Source organism: Phodopus roborovskii, unplaced genomic scaffold, assembly GCF_943737965.1.
Source record: "Phodopus roborovskii unplaced genomic scaffold, PHOROB, whole genome shotgun sequence".
Classification (NCBI taxonomy): domain Eukaryota; kingdom Metazoa; phylum Chordata; class Mammalia; order Rodentia; family Cricetidae; genus Phodopus; species Phodopus roborovskii.
The window spans coordinates 29,087,805-29,105,637 of NW_026126459.1; the positions used below are offsets into that span (position 1 = coordinate 29,087,805).

The window sequence follows — 17,833 nt, forward strand, 5'->3', positions numbered from 1 at the left end:
TTAAATAAATGCTGAAAGAAAAAAAATACAAAAATATCAATTCCAAGATCGACTGCGTAGTCTTCTGGGAAGCCCGCTTTGCTACTCCGCATCCCTAAGCAGCAACAGTGTCACTGCCCCAGGGTTAAAAACTGTAAAAATCCTTGCTGGGCGAGATCCTGCAAAGACCCTGAGGAGGTATGGGGCCTGGCACGCCCGGATGACCAGCAGGGCTTCCTTTCCCACAGCCCGATCCGAGCAGCCACGCCGACCACGCAGTTTTTGTGTTGCTCGGAGCTGTCCAACCCGGCCCGGCCTTCAGCGCCGCCTCCCCTGCATGCCCGGAGCCCCGGGATCGACCCCGGTGTCCAGGACGGCGATGAGCACCCCGCGCCCGTCATACTCCGGGTAGCGGCACAGGAAGGAGGCGGCCCCGGTCTCTTTCTTCGGCAGAAGACCGTGGAAAGGGAAGGGCTCCTCAGTGGCGGCGGTGGCCATGGACCCGAGCTGGAGGACGAAGGAGGAAGAGGCAAACTGCCAGAACGCTCGCAGACCGGCAGCGCGAGGACACCGGGCCGCCGCGGGCCGGAGGCGGGCAGAGGGCGGTGCCAGGCCGGCAGCACCCAATCGCATGCGGCCAGAGATGCCCAGCCAATCACATGTTGCAACGTAAGCAAACGGCGCCCCTACGAGGCGCTAGATAGGAGAGTTGCTCGGGCTGCTGCGCAGGGGAGGAGTCTGCGCTGCTGCTGAGAGCTCTGTGCTGGAGCCAGGTTCTTAAAGGGTCTGTGCTGGGGTGCGAAGGCACCGACTTTCTTCCGAGCTGTCGCTGTCAGTGAGAAGCCTTGGGAGGAACAGGCCGCCCGCCCGAGCCGCGGGATGCCCGCCATGCGGTTGTCGTCTTCCATCGCTGTGGCCCGAAGCCCTGTAAAGTCAGGTTCAGCGGTTTCAGGTGGAGTGGGGGAGAGGCAGCCGTTCAGTCAACAGGAAGAGGGTTGTGGGCTATTCTGTCCCCAGTGTTCTTGAAACAAAGCACGGGACCGAAATGACCCCCCCCCCCCCCCGCCGCCCTTCTTCATGGCCTACTCTTGGCGGCCAGGATTCCAGAAAATATCAGCTATCAGCCTGCTTTTCTCCTTCAGGCTCAACACTGTTATCGAGCCATAGCTTGCATTTTTTTTTTTTTTTCCCTTCTCATTAGGATGTCCAGTGATGGTGACCAACTTCTGCGTTCTGTGATTCCTACATGAGCTTGTTGTGTCTATACCTCCCAGAGTAATCTTAATTGACCCCGTTGACAGTCTTGAGACCCTCTCACAGGGATGTTTTTATGTGCCTAAGATGAAACCTATGGACTATACAGGAAGGAAAACGTTGAAATAGTTATAAAAACCCAGTTTTTGTTGATAGCTTCACATGTACATAATTATGTATGTACTTTGCTTTGCATTAAGTAGCAAGAACCAGTGTCAAGCCCAATAAATAAAGTATGAAAAATAAAGGCTACCGTTATTTCTAAATAGGGAAGTCAAGTATAAATGACATTTGAATACATCCAAACTACACAGATCGGTTTAACTGGTAACAAGGTAGCAGTGTGTAGTTGTTGCCTACACTCATAATTAAAAAGAAATAATTTCAGAGGTGAAAATATGTTTTTCCTATGCAACATGGGACCTTTGCAATTTTATTGACTCCAGTTTAAGAGGCAAACGTATGGAATACCTTATAGGCCATTTTTTTTTCAAACCTCAGCACTCCCAGTGACTCCTGGAACTTTGCTCTAGTGTCTGCGGTGATTATTGCTGATTCCCTCAGTTTTCATTCTGTAAGGGAAGAAGAAGAGTGTGTCCTTGGTGCTGAGGGATAAGCGTCAAGAATGTTACCATTCTTCCCAACTGTGACTCATTACCTTTAGGACAGAAATGGAAAACACTTTAAGCTGGGCGTTGGTGGCCTATGCCTTTAGTCCCAGCACTCGGGAGGCAGAGGCAGGTGGATCTCTGTGAGTCTGTGAGTTTGAGACCAGCCTGATATACAAGAGAGAGTTCCAGGAGTCACAGGGAAACCCTGTCTTGAAAAACCAACCAAACAAACAAACAAAAAAAACCTTACGTATATAAAAGGAAAGATAATGTCAAACTTAATTGCATGTTTTTTGTCTTCCACTATTTCTTTAAAAGAAAAATTAAGTACCCCTTTCAACAGTATTAGGTGACATCTGGTGATCTGGTGCTTTATCAGAGTCTAGGAGATTTAAAGGCTATTATTTCTGGTATACTTAATGTTTAAGCATCCTTCATATCACTTATTTCTATATAGCCAGCTGAATTCCCAAAATCCTGTATTCACAAAATAGTCAAACACTGAAAGTCAGCCACTCCATGTCACTTATTTTGCAATTAGATTTTCATTCTATACAGAATGATTTACATTTTTTGAAGATGTGACTTCCATTATAAATACATCACAATAAAATATCTCTTACAACTACATAAGATAATAAAATGTATTATAATTTTAAAGAATTTCTTGGAATCAAGATGTTATTTTTTCTTTTGGGTTGCTATAATTACAAAGTTGGTGAAAGCAATATGAATAAATCTTCAGTTTAAAAATGAGGAAAAAGGAGGGGATGAGGAGGGACATGAGAAAAGATGAGGAAGCTTTTACAAAGATGCGTGGCATGTATAAGCCAAACTTCCATTAGTGACCAGCTGCTGGAATTAATAAGGATAAGTTTATAGTGTGTATATATGTCTGTTGTAAAACCAGAGCAATCGGCTGCTACTAAGTGTTTCATAACTGTATTATATAATGCAGTTATATAACTCAAAGGTAACACAAACAACATCTAAGAGCATCACTCTCCCATTATTTTAACCACCCATGACAAATGTCAACTTTTTCTTTAACCTGTGCCTAAGGTAGATTTAGTGAAATGGTGAAAATTAAATACAAATCTTAACAAAGCCCTACATGCTGCTGTGCTTTCCTGACCATCCCCCAGCACTTGCTCCCCATAGAACAGTATGGGGTATGTTTGAAAGACTAACATTTAAATAATGTGGTCCCTGGTTGTGTCACCTGCAGTCCTAGCTCCTAGAAGGCAGAAACAAAAGTATTTTGAGCTGGAGGCCAGCCTGGGCTATCCAACCAGACTCTCTCTCTCTCTCTCTCTCTCTCTCTCTCTCTCTCTCTCTCTCTCTCTCTGTGTGTGTGTGTGTGTGAGAGAGAGAGAGAGAGAGAGAGAGAGAGAGAGAGAGAGAGAGAATATTATTGATTTAAAATTGTTCCCGTGGTACAGGACATTGAACTTTGATTTTTAAATTTTACAGTATTCAGTTTGTTCATTTTGTATTCGTTCAAGTCTACTACACATGTAGGTAATAAAAAGCAACATTCAGGATATATGGCACCCCAACATAAAAAGTGGGAGCTCCAGGCATGAAATAGGAGGTGTCCTTCCACCATAGGCACACTGTCAGGAAGTTAAGTTTAGAAAGTGTTCCAGATGTGAAGCATCTGGAAATTGTGTTAAAACAACCTGTGACTTTGTGCTATAGTCTGAAGACTTTTTTAATGGAATACTGAAACCACTTTAACTCAACTTAAAACTGTTTTATCTTTCTTTTCAAGGCATAGTATTGCACATTTACACATGTTTATTTTTTCTTCCTTTGACACAATGGTATTCCTAGATAGAGGGATATTTTTTTTTAATTTCTTAAGTGTTGAGTTAGTTTGTGCTACTTGACAACTTGACCATTGGGTAAAGAAAGGAAATAAGTAGAGGGTACTTTGAGTGGGGGAAACAATGAAAATATAGGTAAACAAAAGAAAGCTTAGATGTGAGAGAAGAGGAAGAGGAGGATATGTCAAACAGGTCATTAAACCAAAGCATCTGTCTCCCTATGTAAGGTTAAGTAAAAGGCTGGATGCCCAGAAATTCCCAGGAGGGATTGTTTTAAAGCAGCAAGTGCTGAGTCAGATGTAATGTGCCTTCTCTAAACACATGCCCCATATGAGAATGCAAGCTCGTTGCAATGCAGTATTACTGCACCTTATAATTTACAAAACACTTTTGTAAATCTGATTAAGATTTCCTCAAATAGGCAGGGACAAAGCATCTAACAAACCCTAACCCTACAGGCCTTAAAGCACTCCACAGCATTTGCTGCAAGGCCAGACCTTCCTGTGGATGGCTCACAGCCAATGACTGACTGCAGTAGAGATCTCAAGAAGACTGGTTCCTTGGAGATGAGGAATTTCTTTGACTCTCCAAAATCTTTGTCAAGTATTGCTTAGAAAGCCTGATAACCTAAGATACAACAGCTCAACATTCTTTCCCTGTGGACTCAAAGTCACAGGTACAGCACAGCCTGATGCTTCTGTCAGAGGAGTGGATGTGATTTTAGACAGCACAATACTTCACTCCGTAGAATCTTGCATATTTGATTCCTTCTTGACATTCTGAGAACCAGACTGAAATACTATACATAAAATTTATATGAACTTCTATATAATATGCAGTGAATTTACATATATCAAGTATGTATGTAACTCAGAAATCTACTAATATGGAAATGAAAGCTTCACAGTTTTATTTATCTTCCAAATCTCAGGACAGTCTGGAAGCTTGTAGTAGAACCTCTAGTGTTGGTTGCTACAGGTATCGAGGAGATTCATTCATTCTCTCTAGAATGCAATTCAGACATTCTCATTTTCAGTGGATGTGATGATGTAAACCCTAAGAGGGAAATCTATTTTGAAGGAATGTAATAACATGCATTTTAATTGTTCCCTCCTTAAGTGGCAAACCAAAGCCAGATAGAAAAATTGATACAGATATTGTAACTTAAAAATATATCACTTAAAAACCTGTGGAGAAAAATAGCTTATACTAAGTTCTCCCTCTTCAAAAGCTTTAGGAGATGTAGTAAGAAGTAGAATTCCTCAGGCTAACACTAACTGTTGCAGGAGAATCAATCCTGAAAACCATACTCTCCTCCCCATGCCTATTCAAGTTCACTAATTACCTTAAAATCTGAACATTTTCACTTTCAATGGTCTACAGTTACACCATCCACATATGTCACTGTTTTAACGTGTACAAAGGAGAGCCATGTATGAGCCTGCCAGCTCTCTGCAGTCTTATGTTTGTCAAAGAAGCCATATGGGTCATCAGATGACTTGATTCAGATCTCTTTATAGCCATTCACTTTAAATGTTTAATTCTATATAGGATGTGCTAGGCTGAAGAATTGTAGCCTTGGCATAGATACAAGATATACATGTTGAAATGAGGCTAGGTTTATTTATGTCTGTGTCCATCTCTGAGTATGTGTATTTGTGTGTGTGTGTGCTTGTGTGTGTGTGTGTGTGTGTGTGCTTGTGTGTGTGTGTGTGTGTGGTAAGGTACTATCCTCTTGAACAAACTGCCATCATCTGTATGGGATTAGCAGTGACTGCTTTTGAGAGTCATTCAGGCTAGTGTACTGTTGACATTCCCTTTAAGAAAGAGGGTGCCAGACCACCAGTAATCTGGTCCCCCCCAGACAGCTGTATGAAATATTATTATAATTAAACGTGATCTCAGAGTATCATAGAGGTATTATGTACATTGATTTAGGAATGACTGGAGAAGGGGGTTCTATCTATGTGGCTGTGGGAAAGTCATCATCCATGATAAATGAAGATTTTCCAGTGTAGCTGCTTTGAAGTTGTCCATGCTTATAACCTCTCATCCATGCTGTTTGTAAACCCAGTAAATTCATTAGTTCTTCTGGGGGGACTATGGTGAAATATTTTGGATTGTTATCATATCTTAAGAGGAAGGGGTAGATGTTATTCATTTTCACTTCTGGTAATACATTTGTGTGTGTGTGTGTGTGTGTGTGTGTGTGTGTGAGAGAGAGAGAGAGAGAGAGAGAGAGAGAGAGAGAGAGAGAGAGAGAGAGAGAGAGAGAGAGAGATGAGCTTTTCAGGACATTTTCTTCTCCACTGAATTAACCCAAGATTGTACTTCATTGTGACTTTCCTAACTTGAGATTATGCTTACTATTTTTTTTAGTTGTACGGGTCCCCTGAGCCCCAATCCCAAAGGCGTGTCCACTGTTACAGAGGCCCAGACAAATGTATCACTACAATTAGGTTCATTATTCAGGATGAGGTCTGGCCCATGAGAAACCTTGAATAAATATTTGTTGCTAAGATGTGGTATAGTGATATTTTATTTGTAATCTAACACATAAAGCTTGCCTGAAAATAAGAAGGTAAGCCAGTAGTTAGCCATAGGGGCCAGGAAGTGGTTTCAAACACCTTTAATCCAAGCACTCAGGAGGCAGAGGCAGACAGATCTCTGTGAGTTCAAGATTGCACTGGGCTACACTAGATTGACCAAATCTCAAAGAGAAACAGAGTCAGGCAGTAGTGGCTGAGTAGCAGACACCTTTAATCCTAATACTTGGGAGTCACACACTTTTTTTTTCTAGCCAGGGTTTCTCTGTATTGTTTTGGAGCTTGTCATGGAACTACCTCTGTAGACCAAGCTGGCCTCAAACTCACAGAGATCCTCCTGCTTCTGCCCTCCAAGTGCTGGTATTAAAGGCATGTGCCACCAATGCCCTGAGGAACTCACACACCTTTAATCCCAACATTAGGGAGGTGAAAACAGGAAGAAATCTGGCTGGGCAGAGAGAGGAATATAAGAAAGTCTGAAGATGCAGTCTAAGAATTCAGTGTGAGATGCAGTCTGAGCATTACTGTGAATGGAGTTCTTAATTGGTCTAATAAATAAAAATCTGGAGTCAGATACAGAGGAAAATGCTGAGAGATCAGAGAGATGGAGCACACCACAGCCACACCTCACCTCACATCCTTAGTGCCTTATAACATTTTTTTCATAGACATGAATTGATTATGGTTCTTTTTTGATAATGGAGGAATGTTAATCTGGGTATTCCTTTGGTGTAACAGATCACGACCCCATAGATTTACTGCTGTATTAGCAACATGTGGACTCAGCTTTCCTCTTTGTCCTTCTGGCCCTACAGATTCAACCCATCTTGTGCTTTGTTTTACCTGAGATAGGATTCCAGTCAGTAAGAACTTAACATCTACCTCCCAAAGAGGCCAATTTGGATGCCAAGATTCTGGAGTGATAATGGTGACAACCGCACCTGTGTCCAGTAATTCTTCGAATATCACATTATTAACTTGTACTCTTAGTTTTGGCCTTTGTTCATTTATAGAAGTTTGCCAAAATATATGTTTTCTATTTCATCCTTGAATTTTTGATTTATCTTCCAAAGCCATTCTATCATCCAGAACAATATGATTTTTTTACAATAGGCAATGGATTTTCTAATTGTTTTGGGAAGGATTGTCCTCCACAGTAACTGGGAATGTTGGGACCAATTTTGACATGGGGATCTTCCAGAAGAACCCCCCACACACACACAAGGAGTTTCCTGATAGGAAAGGGTTGCCTTGTTTGTCTCTTGTACATCTACATTCATTGGTTTGATACAATGGTGGCCTTTGCTGCATCTTCTACATAATCCAGAAGGTTAGGGTCTTCTATTTGGGTTATTCCCATTCTAGAAATGCCCCTTCTACAATTTCTTTTCAGATGGCCTATTCTACCACAATTAAAACATTTGATATTTAATGTCTCCTCATACCTTTGGAGATTGCTTCTCTTACTCAAGCCTCAGTGTTATAGTCAAAAGACTCAACCGTGGCTACGTAAATGATCTATTCATCCATTGGTGCTGATCTGATATTTAAGGGCCCAAGTACATTTGTTTTTTGCATTCTAAATTAGCATTTTCAATGGCTAGAGATTCAATGAGTACTCATTTAGCTTCTGGATCTGCTACCCCTATTTTTATAGCTTTAGTAAATCTTTGCAAAAAAGTCACTAAAAGGCTCTTTTGGGTATTGTATAACCTTTGTATATGACAAAATTCTTTCCCCTGGTTCTTGAACCTTGTCCCAAATATTCAAGGCTGCTGTATGACACAGGGACAAGATGTGCTCATTGTATGTGGCTTGAGTATCTGCATCTGCATAATGGCCCTTACCATGAATTTGATCTTGGGAAGCCCCATAACCTGTGATTCTGCCTTGATGTTCAAGGGCCTTGGCCTCTTCCTTTCACTGTAGCTGTGAATCAAGTTCTAAAACAGCTGAGACAAATTGAATCCAGTCATTAGGAGTTACTCTATTTCTTGTAGCCCATGCCTTTACTAACTGCCTCACATATGGTGAATGCATGACATAAGAAACTACTGCTTTCTTAATGTCTCCTAAATCCTTCACCATTATAGGCTCCACTTTGTGTTCTATCCATCTGGATATTCATTCTTTGCTTGCTTTTATTCTATTTAGTTTGTATCTTCACTCCTGGTATATCAGTTTTAATGTTTTCTATAGCCTGTAATCTATTCACCATTGTTTCTTGGAGCATTTGAACTTCCTGAGCTATAAAACCTTCCAACGATTTCATTAAATCAGTCAGTTTCTTGTTCTCACTATTTACATTTGATTCCAGAGAGTTAATATTCTCATTCTTAGGGATGATATGCAGATTGCCTTCCAAAAACAATGTTCTATCTGCAAGCTTGTAATTACTCTTAGACGTGGAATGATTTTTTTGTTAAGAGTTCATTACCATAGTTCATTACCATATTCCATTTTGTGAACTCAGTTTGTCAAATTGAGATTGACATTTTTAATTGTATGAATCCTTTTTGCTAAGCTTTCATTACCTATCTTTAAAGTCTATCATTTCTATAATTTCCTCATTTAGATCTATCATAAAATCATTTTAAGGATATCGTATGGATTATCAAGATAGTAGCAATTATAGCTAAGAGTGTAAACATCCCAGGTAGGTCTTATACCTCTTCTAAAATTCCATCCATGGGGCCATGTGTGTGCATGCCTTTAATCCCAGCACTCAGAAGGCAGAGGCAGGAGTATCTCTGTGAGTTCGAGGCCTGCATTTTCCACAAAGCTACATAGAAAACCCTGTCTCAGGAAAAAAAAAAAAAAAAGAAGAAAAAAAGAAAAGAAAAGAAAAAACCTAAAATCCCATCTATAGTAGAAGCAAAATTTTTTTTAACTTCCTGGATGATAATATTATCCACAATAACAAAGTATGGATAACATTTTTATTTGTTAATTAATTAAACATCTTAAAATGCAAATATATCCAATAATTTACTTTAAATTAAATACTCAGAAAGTCATCCTTTCCCCTTATGTGCTTAACTTTGAGTTACAATGATGATGTTTGGCCAGCAGGTGTCGCAGATGAACCGCTAGAGCAAGTCCTAAACTACCAAAGCTCTGGTCAAACTTGTCCAAATGGTGCCCAACCTTTGGAGTCTAAGCAAAAACTCAAAGCAAACCAAACGAAGTTTTGCTAAAAAGGGCAAATGGAACAACCTTCATGCACTGATTGCAAATTACTGATTACAACACGGTGGGCGGAAGCTGTGGGCCAGCTGGAATGGGTGTGCGGACTCTGGGAGTGTGTACCTTTGGTCTAAATAAAAGCTGGGTCAAAGCACTGAATTAAAAGAAAAAGGTTCTAGGGATAGTGTAAGCCACTGGTGATGGGTGGAGGGGAGGAGCAGCGAGTTAGGCATGGCCTGCTTGACTGAGTGAGCCCACAGCAGCTGGTGGCTTTCTTAGGGTTGAACTGGGGGCCACTTTGGGAGATTTGCCCATTACCTGCTGTTAATGTTCTAGCCACGTGAGCGCCAAAATGTAAATGGAGTTGTTAATTTGTCTAAATAATGAAAACCTGGAGTCAGATATAGAGGGAAATGCTGAGAGAATAGAGAGGAGGAGAAAGTTACCTCCTTAGTATCTCAGCAGACAAGAGCATGAGTTCCCGTTTCTGCCCTGTTAAATCTTCTCTCTGCCCAGCCATCTCCTTCCTGTCTGTCTGTACAGAACTCCAGACCTCTATGGTTAGCTACTGACAAGCTCCATTCTCTGACCTGTAGACAGGCTTTATTTGTACAAGCAAGATATCACCACACATTGTTGAAGGTAAGAACTCTAGTGGTTGACTACTCTGCGTCTGCACTCCTTCAGCTTTTGCCCCTAATGCTGACTCCAGGTTTTTGTTATTAAGGTCACTCAGAATTCATACTCCAATATGGATATTGATAAAGCAATATTTATATGTATGTATGCATGTGTGTGTGTTTTAATGTATACTTATATGAGCACAATTATAATACATATAGTATAAATGCTAAAAAAAAATGCGGCATTGTGGCCTTGAAGATTTGTAATTTATTTTCAGTGTAGTTAAAATCATTATTTCTTTCCTCTCTGACCTACCCTTCAAATCTGCCTCCACATCCAGTGAGACTGTAGAGGCTGCAAACATTTCTGGGTCTGGAATTAAGAGGGACTTAGTTAGGATGCATTCTCTCTGGGATTAATGGGCTAACTATGTAGTTAAGTGACTGGCATTCACTTCTTATACAGTTATGTTATCCTGGTGTAGAAACAGCTTCCAGAGTTCCTTATGCTCAGATGAAGACCTCCCTGTAGTGACACCAGTAACAAGGCCAGAGTCTATGTCACAATGTGACAGCCTCCTACAGTGCATGGAACTGGGGGAACTGGAGTGATGGAGAACAAACAAGGGAGAAAGCTGCAGTATGGGAGAGTGGGCTGCGGATGAGGTTTCACCCATCGAATGTGTAAATCACTAAGAGAAATACAAAAGGGTATAGTGTCTTCTAGTAAGACTGCACTCGGAAGAATTCATATTTACTCTAACTCATGACATAGATGTTTCTTAGTTTCTTTCCTGCTGTGGTGATGAAACACCCAGACAATAGCAGTTTGGGTAAGAAGGGTTTGTCTCGCGCTTCCAGGTAATAGTTCAGAGGAAATCAAGGTAGCAGAAATTAGAAGTATCTGGTCCCATCACATCCACAGCCAAGATTGAGGAACACATGCACACAAGATTGCCAGTGTCAGCTCACTCTCCCCATTATATTCAGCCCAGGGCCTTGCCCTAGGGAATGTTGCCACCCATAGTGGGCTGAGTTTTCCACTATCAACTAATGTGATCAAGACAATCCCAGGAGCTAACCTTATCTAGAAAATTTCCCATTGAGATTCCCCCACCCCAGGATTCTAGATTGTGTCAAGGTGATAATACTGTCAAAAACTATAGAAAAAATACATCAAGCAGATAACTAAGATATTCTTATGAACTTTTTTCTTCATCTACCTTTATAAAAATTGGAATGTAATTTTTTTCCTCTGACTAAAAGTAGTCTTTTGTGCCTAATTTTGTTTTTAATTTTTTGTAATATTTTTGATTCTTTCACTTTTTGTGGCAGTTTTGCATTATGCATGTACTAGTAAGTGTTCTCTAGAGGAACAGAATGGATAGAATGAATCTATTTATCTTTCTATCTGTAATCTATATTTGTCTAGAAAGGGGATTTATTAGAATGGTTTACAGGCTGTGGTCCAGCTAGTCCAACATGGCTGTCCACCAAGAGAGGAATCTAGTTGTTGTGTGATCCTTGAAACTGGATTTCTCAGCTGGTCTTCAGTGTACTACAATCCCAAAGAAGTTAGGTTCTAAGGCCAGTGAAGGAATTACCAACAAGGGTAATAGCAAGCAAAGAGAGCAAACCTCCTTCTTATATAGGATGACAGCAGAAGGTACGACCCAGATAAAGGTGTATCTTTCCAGTTCAGAAATGGGACTTCCCATTTCTAAAGGTTTAATTAAGAAAAAATTTCTCAGAGGTTTACCCAACCACTTGGGTTTAAGTTAGTTCCAAATGTGGTCAAGTTGACAACCAAGAATAGTCATCACAATGCACCTGATCACTCAGTTATTTCTCCCCAATTGTTTATGACTAGAAATTAAATTTAAGATTATAGCTCTGATTAGTATCACCAAAAGTAACAAGCAGTCTTCTGAAGCATATATTTTAAATGTGTCTCTACTGTAATCTGGTTTGATTTTAACAAACAGATTCTATTATTTTTACATGTTATGAACCAAATGATGTATCTAGAATTTGTTTCAATGTCCTAATGGTGCGGATGTGGATGAGATATGGATGAGGAAGTTTCCACCAGAGGCTGTTTGTCTGGAATGTAGTTAATGGGCACTAGAGTGGTTAATGTAGTTAATGGACACACACATTTTATATGAATGTATTTGTGTTCTGTGTGCGCATGTGATGTTTGTGTTGGTGAATGTTTATGTATGTGGAGGTAAGAAACTGCACCAGGTGTTCTTCCTTGAGTGCTGCTCACCACTTTTCTGTCATTGGCCTGGGACTCACCAAGGAGGCTATACTGGCTTGCCACGGCACCTCAGGGATGTTCCCCAGCACTGGGATTATAAGCACACACTATTATGTTTGGTTTTTGTTTATAAGGGTTCTAAAGACTGAACTCAGGCAAAAGATTTTCATGAGTTCAAGGGCAGCTCAGGCTATACAAAAAGTTCCAGGCTACCTTGTGCTATAGAAGACCCGGTCTCATGGGGGGGGGGGGGAAGACTAACTACACAATGGTGGGAGCAGAGGAGGATCTCTAGTTCAAAGCCAATCCAGACTAATCAGAGTTCCAGAACACCACAGGGTATGCAGGGAAAGGTCTTGCCCCCCAAATCTGCCTACAGACTTCCAACACTTGTACCATATATGGACTGTACATGGTTCACCTATGACCTTTTGTTACTGCAGGAGTTGCTGTGAGCTCAGTTAAATACCCACTATGACATGTACCTTACTTTACTCAGTCCCAGAGCAAGCACTGCACCATTGGACACAGGCCCTGAATGATGCTAGAAATGTTTTACTTTTCTGGCATAACTTTTCTTGTATTTATGAAATAGATGGACAAGGCAGTATTTTACATTTGACAGGCTTCTTAAAAATCAATGCCTTCTGGTATCAATGCGATACCAGGTCATTATGTAAAAAATATACCATTTCTTTAAAACCAGAGTGAAATCTGTCTTAGATGAGAACAGGTTTTACACAATGTGGAGCTTTCTAGACTACTGGATCTTTTACAATGCTTGGATATCAATTCTGTTTACAATTTTCCTGGGAGTTGCTTGTGAGATAATCTTCATAAAAACTTGTGAATTATTTAAGAAGAAACTTGAGCTATGGAAAAATGGTAGTTCGTGTTCTCAGAGGGTAAGAAATGACTGATCATTCTCTCCTATTTTTCTAAAACACACGTAAGAAAAACTTTTTAAAAATTTAACTTTGATAACTGGGCTATTTCTCTAACATTTTGATATTCTCCATTAAAGCAGAATGAAGATGATTGCCAAAGAGGAAAGATACTTGGTAAATATCACACAATTTCATCTTTTTGGTTTTTGTTTGTATGTTTGCTTTTGCTTTTTTGAGGAAGTTTTTCTCTGAGTACTCTTGATCTTAGCAGTCCTGGAACTAGCTCTGTATATCAGATTGGGCTCAAACTCATAGATTTGCCTGCCTCTGCCTAACAAGTGTTGTTATTAAAGGAATGAGCCAGAACTACCCAGTTTACGATTTCATCTTTTATCATTAAACTTACTTAGCCTGGGTTTCTTCCCCTGATGCTCTAACTTTTTGTTTCCATGTAGCTATAGAGTGCTGGTCCATTTCCCAAACATCTTCAACAGAAAAGTAAGTGAGATGAAACAATAGAATTTATTTATATTCTATTCAGACTTGTATTTCTGAATCCCAGAGAAGCATCTTTCTAAAGGTGTAGTAAACTGTGATAAGGGCTTTTCATATATTGGTAAAATTATCCTTTAGAGTAGCCAAAGCTTACAGAGTTATCTTGGCTTCTTATGATAAAATGCCTCCACTACTCAAAAAGAAATGGTAGCCACCATTTCTGATAATTCACTTGGTAAAACAATTCACCATCTACTGTGGATGGAGCTAACAATGAAGTGGGTGCAGTAAAACTGAGAGGCTCTCTGAAATTCAGAATGTATTCTGTCAGCTCACAAGAACTTCTGTGGACTAGACACCAACATCACCATTACTCTTTGTTGCTATCACAGTTGTTTTAACTAAAACTCATCCAGTGATTATTAAACATCTTTGCAGTGAGCACTGTTTGATGCTAGGATATAAGCACTTGAGCTAGCTTCTGATCTCAGACATGTAAGGTAGCTAAAGGACAAAGCCGCCCAGTATACAAACATTTAGATGTCTAAACCAGCCTAGGACTCTGAGAATGGTTCCATGAAGGGCACATGAAAGCTGGGGTTTCAATTTTTAAAATTACATTGATGTATTGATTTTTTTGTTTGCATGGATGATGGTAGGGTGGGGGTCACATGGGGAGATCAGAGGACACCTTTCAGGAGTGGGTTTTCTCCTCTGACCATATAGGTCTTGGGGATGTAACTCGATCATCAGGCCTGGTGGCAAGCAGCTTTGCAAGATGAACCATTCATGGATCCTGGAGCTGGATTTTAAGGAACAAAAGTAAATTAGCCTGAAAACATAGTTTGGAATATAATAAAGGCACTCCAGGACATATACAAAGACAAGGAAATAAGAAACAACAAGCTATGTGAAAGAAATAGCAATGATTTCAGAGTTGTGGAAAAGTTAACGGGGAAAAGTAGTGGGAGATGGACATGAAGAGATGGAACCACAGAGAGAATAACTTATCACATTCCAAAGCTTGTATTAAACTCTGAAAAAACCACTGTCAATGTTTAGGAAACGGAGGGTCTGGGTGCTTCAAGAAGGCCCAGTGGATGGTTAAAGCACTTGCCTACAGAAGACCAGCACCCACATGTATACTAATGGAGTGTGATGCCCACCTGCAATCCTATGCACTCAAGAAGTTAAGACATCAGATAGCTAGCACCTGACTAACTAGGTTACCCCAAGACACCCTTCCTCAAGACAAAAGACAGAGTTAAGGAGAAAGACACCTGACCTCAACCTCTGGCCCCCATATGCATGTGTGCAAACGTGTTTGTGCACCTGCATACACACATGACCACCCACACGTGAATACACACATATTATGCATACCACACACTGTAAACAGAAGTGTCTCTGTCCTGTCCCATCCCATAGTCACTTCCAAATAATCACTCTGAGGCTTATATTAATTATCCACACATTGTCCCAAGGCTCATGGCCTTTACCTCTATTTCATTTTATGTATATGACTCCTTTTGCATCTAGCTGGTGATTCCTCTGACTCTGCCCTTCCTCATCCCATCATTCTCAGTTTGGCTCTCCCATCTAACTTTATCCTGTTCAGCTATTGGCCAGTCAGCTTGATTATTAAACCATTCAGAGGGACATGTATTCACACAGTGTACACAAGTGTTTCACAGCAACACACAAACTGTTATTTTCCTATAGATCACTCATTTCTGTGCAGAATGAACCTGGAAATTGATAGTCTCATTTCTTTCATATTTCAAATGTACTAAAATTGAAAATCTAGTTGCTTTGTTATTCCATTGGTCCTAGAAATTTTAGTCCTAAGGTAGGTGCCTCAAGAAACAGAAACAGCGTGCTGAGGCTCCAGGTTAGTAGGATCCTTGTCAAGAGTATCTGGCAGTGGGATTGCCATTGCAAACTGGGGAAACACCATGGTGCTGTCAGACACCCAAAGGACTGTCTGAGACGCCACAGCTATCAGCACAAGAGCTGCACTGTCTCCAATGCTCGCTAGAAGATTGACAGGAAAGAGGAAAACTTCAAAATCAAGGACAGTGATTTTTAGCTTTGCCCTCTGCTATTATTCCCTCCTTCCTGCATAGGTAGGCGCTAATTCTTAAGTGTACTTTCAGGAAAGATGCAGCAGTCAGCTCTAATCTAAAGTTTCGCTTTCCATGGTTTCAGGTCATTGAGACCAACTACAGTTGGAAATATTCAATAGAAAATTCTAATAAACAATTCATGACATTTAAATTGCATGACATTTAAATTGCTCCATTCTGAGGAGCATGATGAAATATGCTGTGGTGGTTTTAATAAGAATGTTCCCCATAGGCTCAGATATTTGAATGTTTGGTTCCTAATTTTTAGACTATTTAGGAAGGATTAGAAGGTGAGTCCTTGTTGGAAGAGGTGTGTCACTGGGGATGGGCTCTGAGGTTTGAAAGCCACACCAGCGCCAGTCACAATCTCTCTCTGCCAAGAACCTGTGGATCAAGTGTAAACTCAACTACTCCTTCAGTGCTGTGCCTAGCTGCCTGCTGCCATGCTTTCACTACAGACTAACCCTCTGAAACTGTTGTTTTAGTCCTGGTAGCTCCAAGGAAAAATGTCAATCTGCTGTGTCTCTTTCTCCAGTATATATATGCTGTATTATTCTACAGGACTTAGTGGCCACCTTTGTTTCAAATGAGCTGTTTCATATTTCTGTATTTGCATTCACAATAAATAAATATATCTTTGTTTGAAAAAATAAATATTTATTTTACCTACAAGAATGTAGGTACAAAGAATGTCAGTATTGGTGCAATTCAGACATCAAAAGAGAGCCTGCAAAGTGCTTTAAATGAAAAGTGAAAATAAGATAGGACTTTTGAGAAAAAAACTACATACTTTTCATTATGGTGTGATATAATAGTCCATTATTTGTTGTTTTTGATTGTTTACCTGACATAAATTAAACTTCAGGGAACTCAGTAGTAGAGTTTTTGCCATTGCCTTGTATGTTCTAGACCTTGGGTTTAATCCTTAGCACTACAACCATTAGTTCATAATTTAATAATTAAGTATTATGGTAAATGAGAAAAAAAACATAGTGTAACCAGCATTTAGTGATATGTACAGGGTGGTAGGCAGTGGTTTTGGAGGAGCAGGCTTAAAGAGGACACGCTCCAGTGGACACATACTGTGCAGAAAATCCACTGTTTGGGATTCACAGAGGTTGACCTTTAGTTAATTAGCTCATAAATTAATTTTTGTTTGAGACAGGGTTTCACTGTGTAACCCAGACTGGGCTTCAATTCCAGACTCTCCTGATTTAGCCTCCTGAGGTATAAGCTTCCACACCTTGCTAAAGTTTCATTTTTGTACCATAGTTCTACCTTTTTAGTTGGCCTGATGTTAGCTATAGGACATTGGTCTATGAAACTATAGTTACTTGTAAGTCTAAAATCTGCAATGTAAGTCTGAGGATTAATTTGGCAAAATTTCTTCTTGCTGTGAAGAAATTACTCTTTTTGCTGTTTATGCCTAAGGCAGATGAGATGACTCTTCCCACATTAGGGAGAACAGACTCCTTTATAATTTACTAGTTCATATATTAATCTCATCCCTAAAATCCCCTCACAGAAGTACCCATTATAATTTTGTAGCATGTATTGGGCTCAGCTAAGGTAACATATAAATTAACCCCCATACTAAGGTAATGTTGATGCGGCAGGTATGAATTTTTGTTTGACAGAGTAGACATCCACATAGAAGAATGCAACATCTTTGCTATACATTCATCAGTACAAATCATTAGTCTGACCCACAAGTCCACTGACAAATACTTCTCCCCAATTGTAGGGTTTTCTTTTCCTCACAAATAGCTGGCAAGTGTATGTATAGAAAACTACACTTTATTTTATGGGACATTATTCTTCTGTTGTATCTACAAAATTTCCATAAGACTGTTTTACATAAAAATTTTATGTAAGGAATAGAAATATATTCTTTATAAAAGGATATAATCTTCATTCTTTGGCTCATTGCTATTAAAAACAATTTTAGAGAGATTGATGAACTTCATTTATCAACTGGTCTAAGGGAAATGATAAGGTGAGGACTTCCTTAGATGGTAGCTTTGCTTTTTTTGT

At 40.0% G+C, this 17,833-nt stretch overlaps 1 protein-coding gene across 1 annotated transcript in view; it reads left to right on the forward strand.

The window, feature by feature from the left end:
• The first annotated feature begins 858 nt into the window (after positions 1-858).
• LOC127226229 (leucine-rich repeat transmembrane protein CCDC168) overlaps positions 859-17,833 on the forward strand; it is a 29,675-nt gene continuing 12,700 nt past the window's right edge. The window contains exons 1-4 of the mRNA XM_051190166.1: positions 859-911; positions 12,998-13,196; positions 13,316-13,352; positions 13,634-13,676. Of these exons, the coding sequence (XP_051046123.1) occupies positions 859-911; positions 12,998-13,196; positions 13,316-13,352; positions 13,634-13,676 (332 nt within the window). The remainder of the gene's footprint in view (positions 912-12,997; positions 13,197-13,315; positions 13,353-13,633; positions 13,677-17,833) is intronic.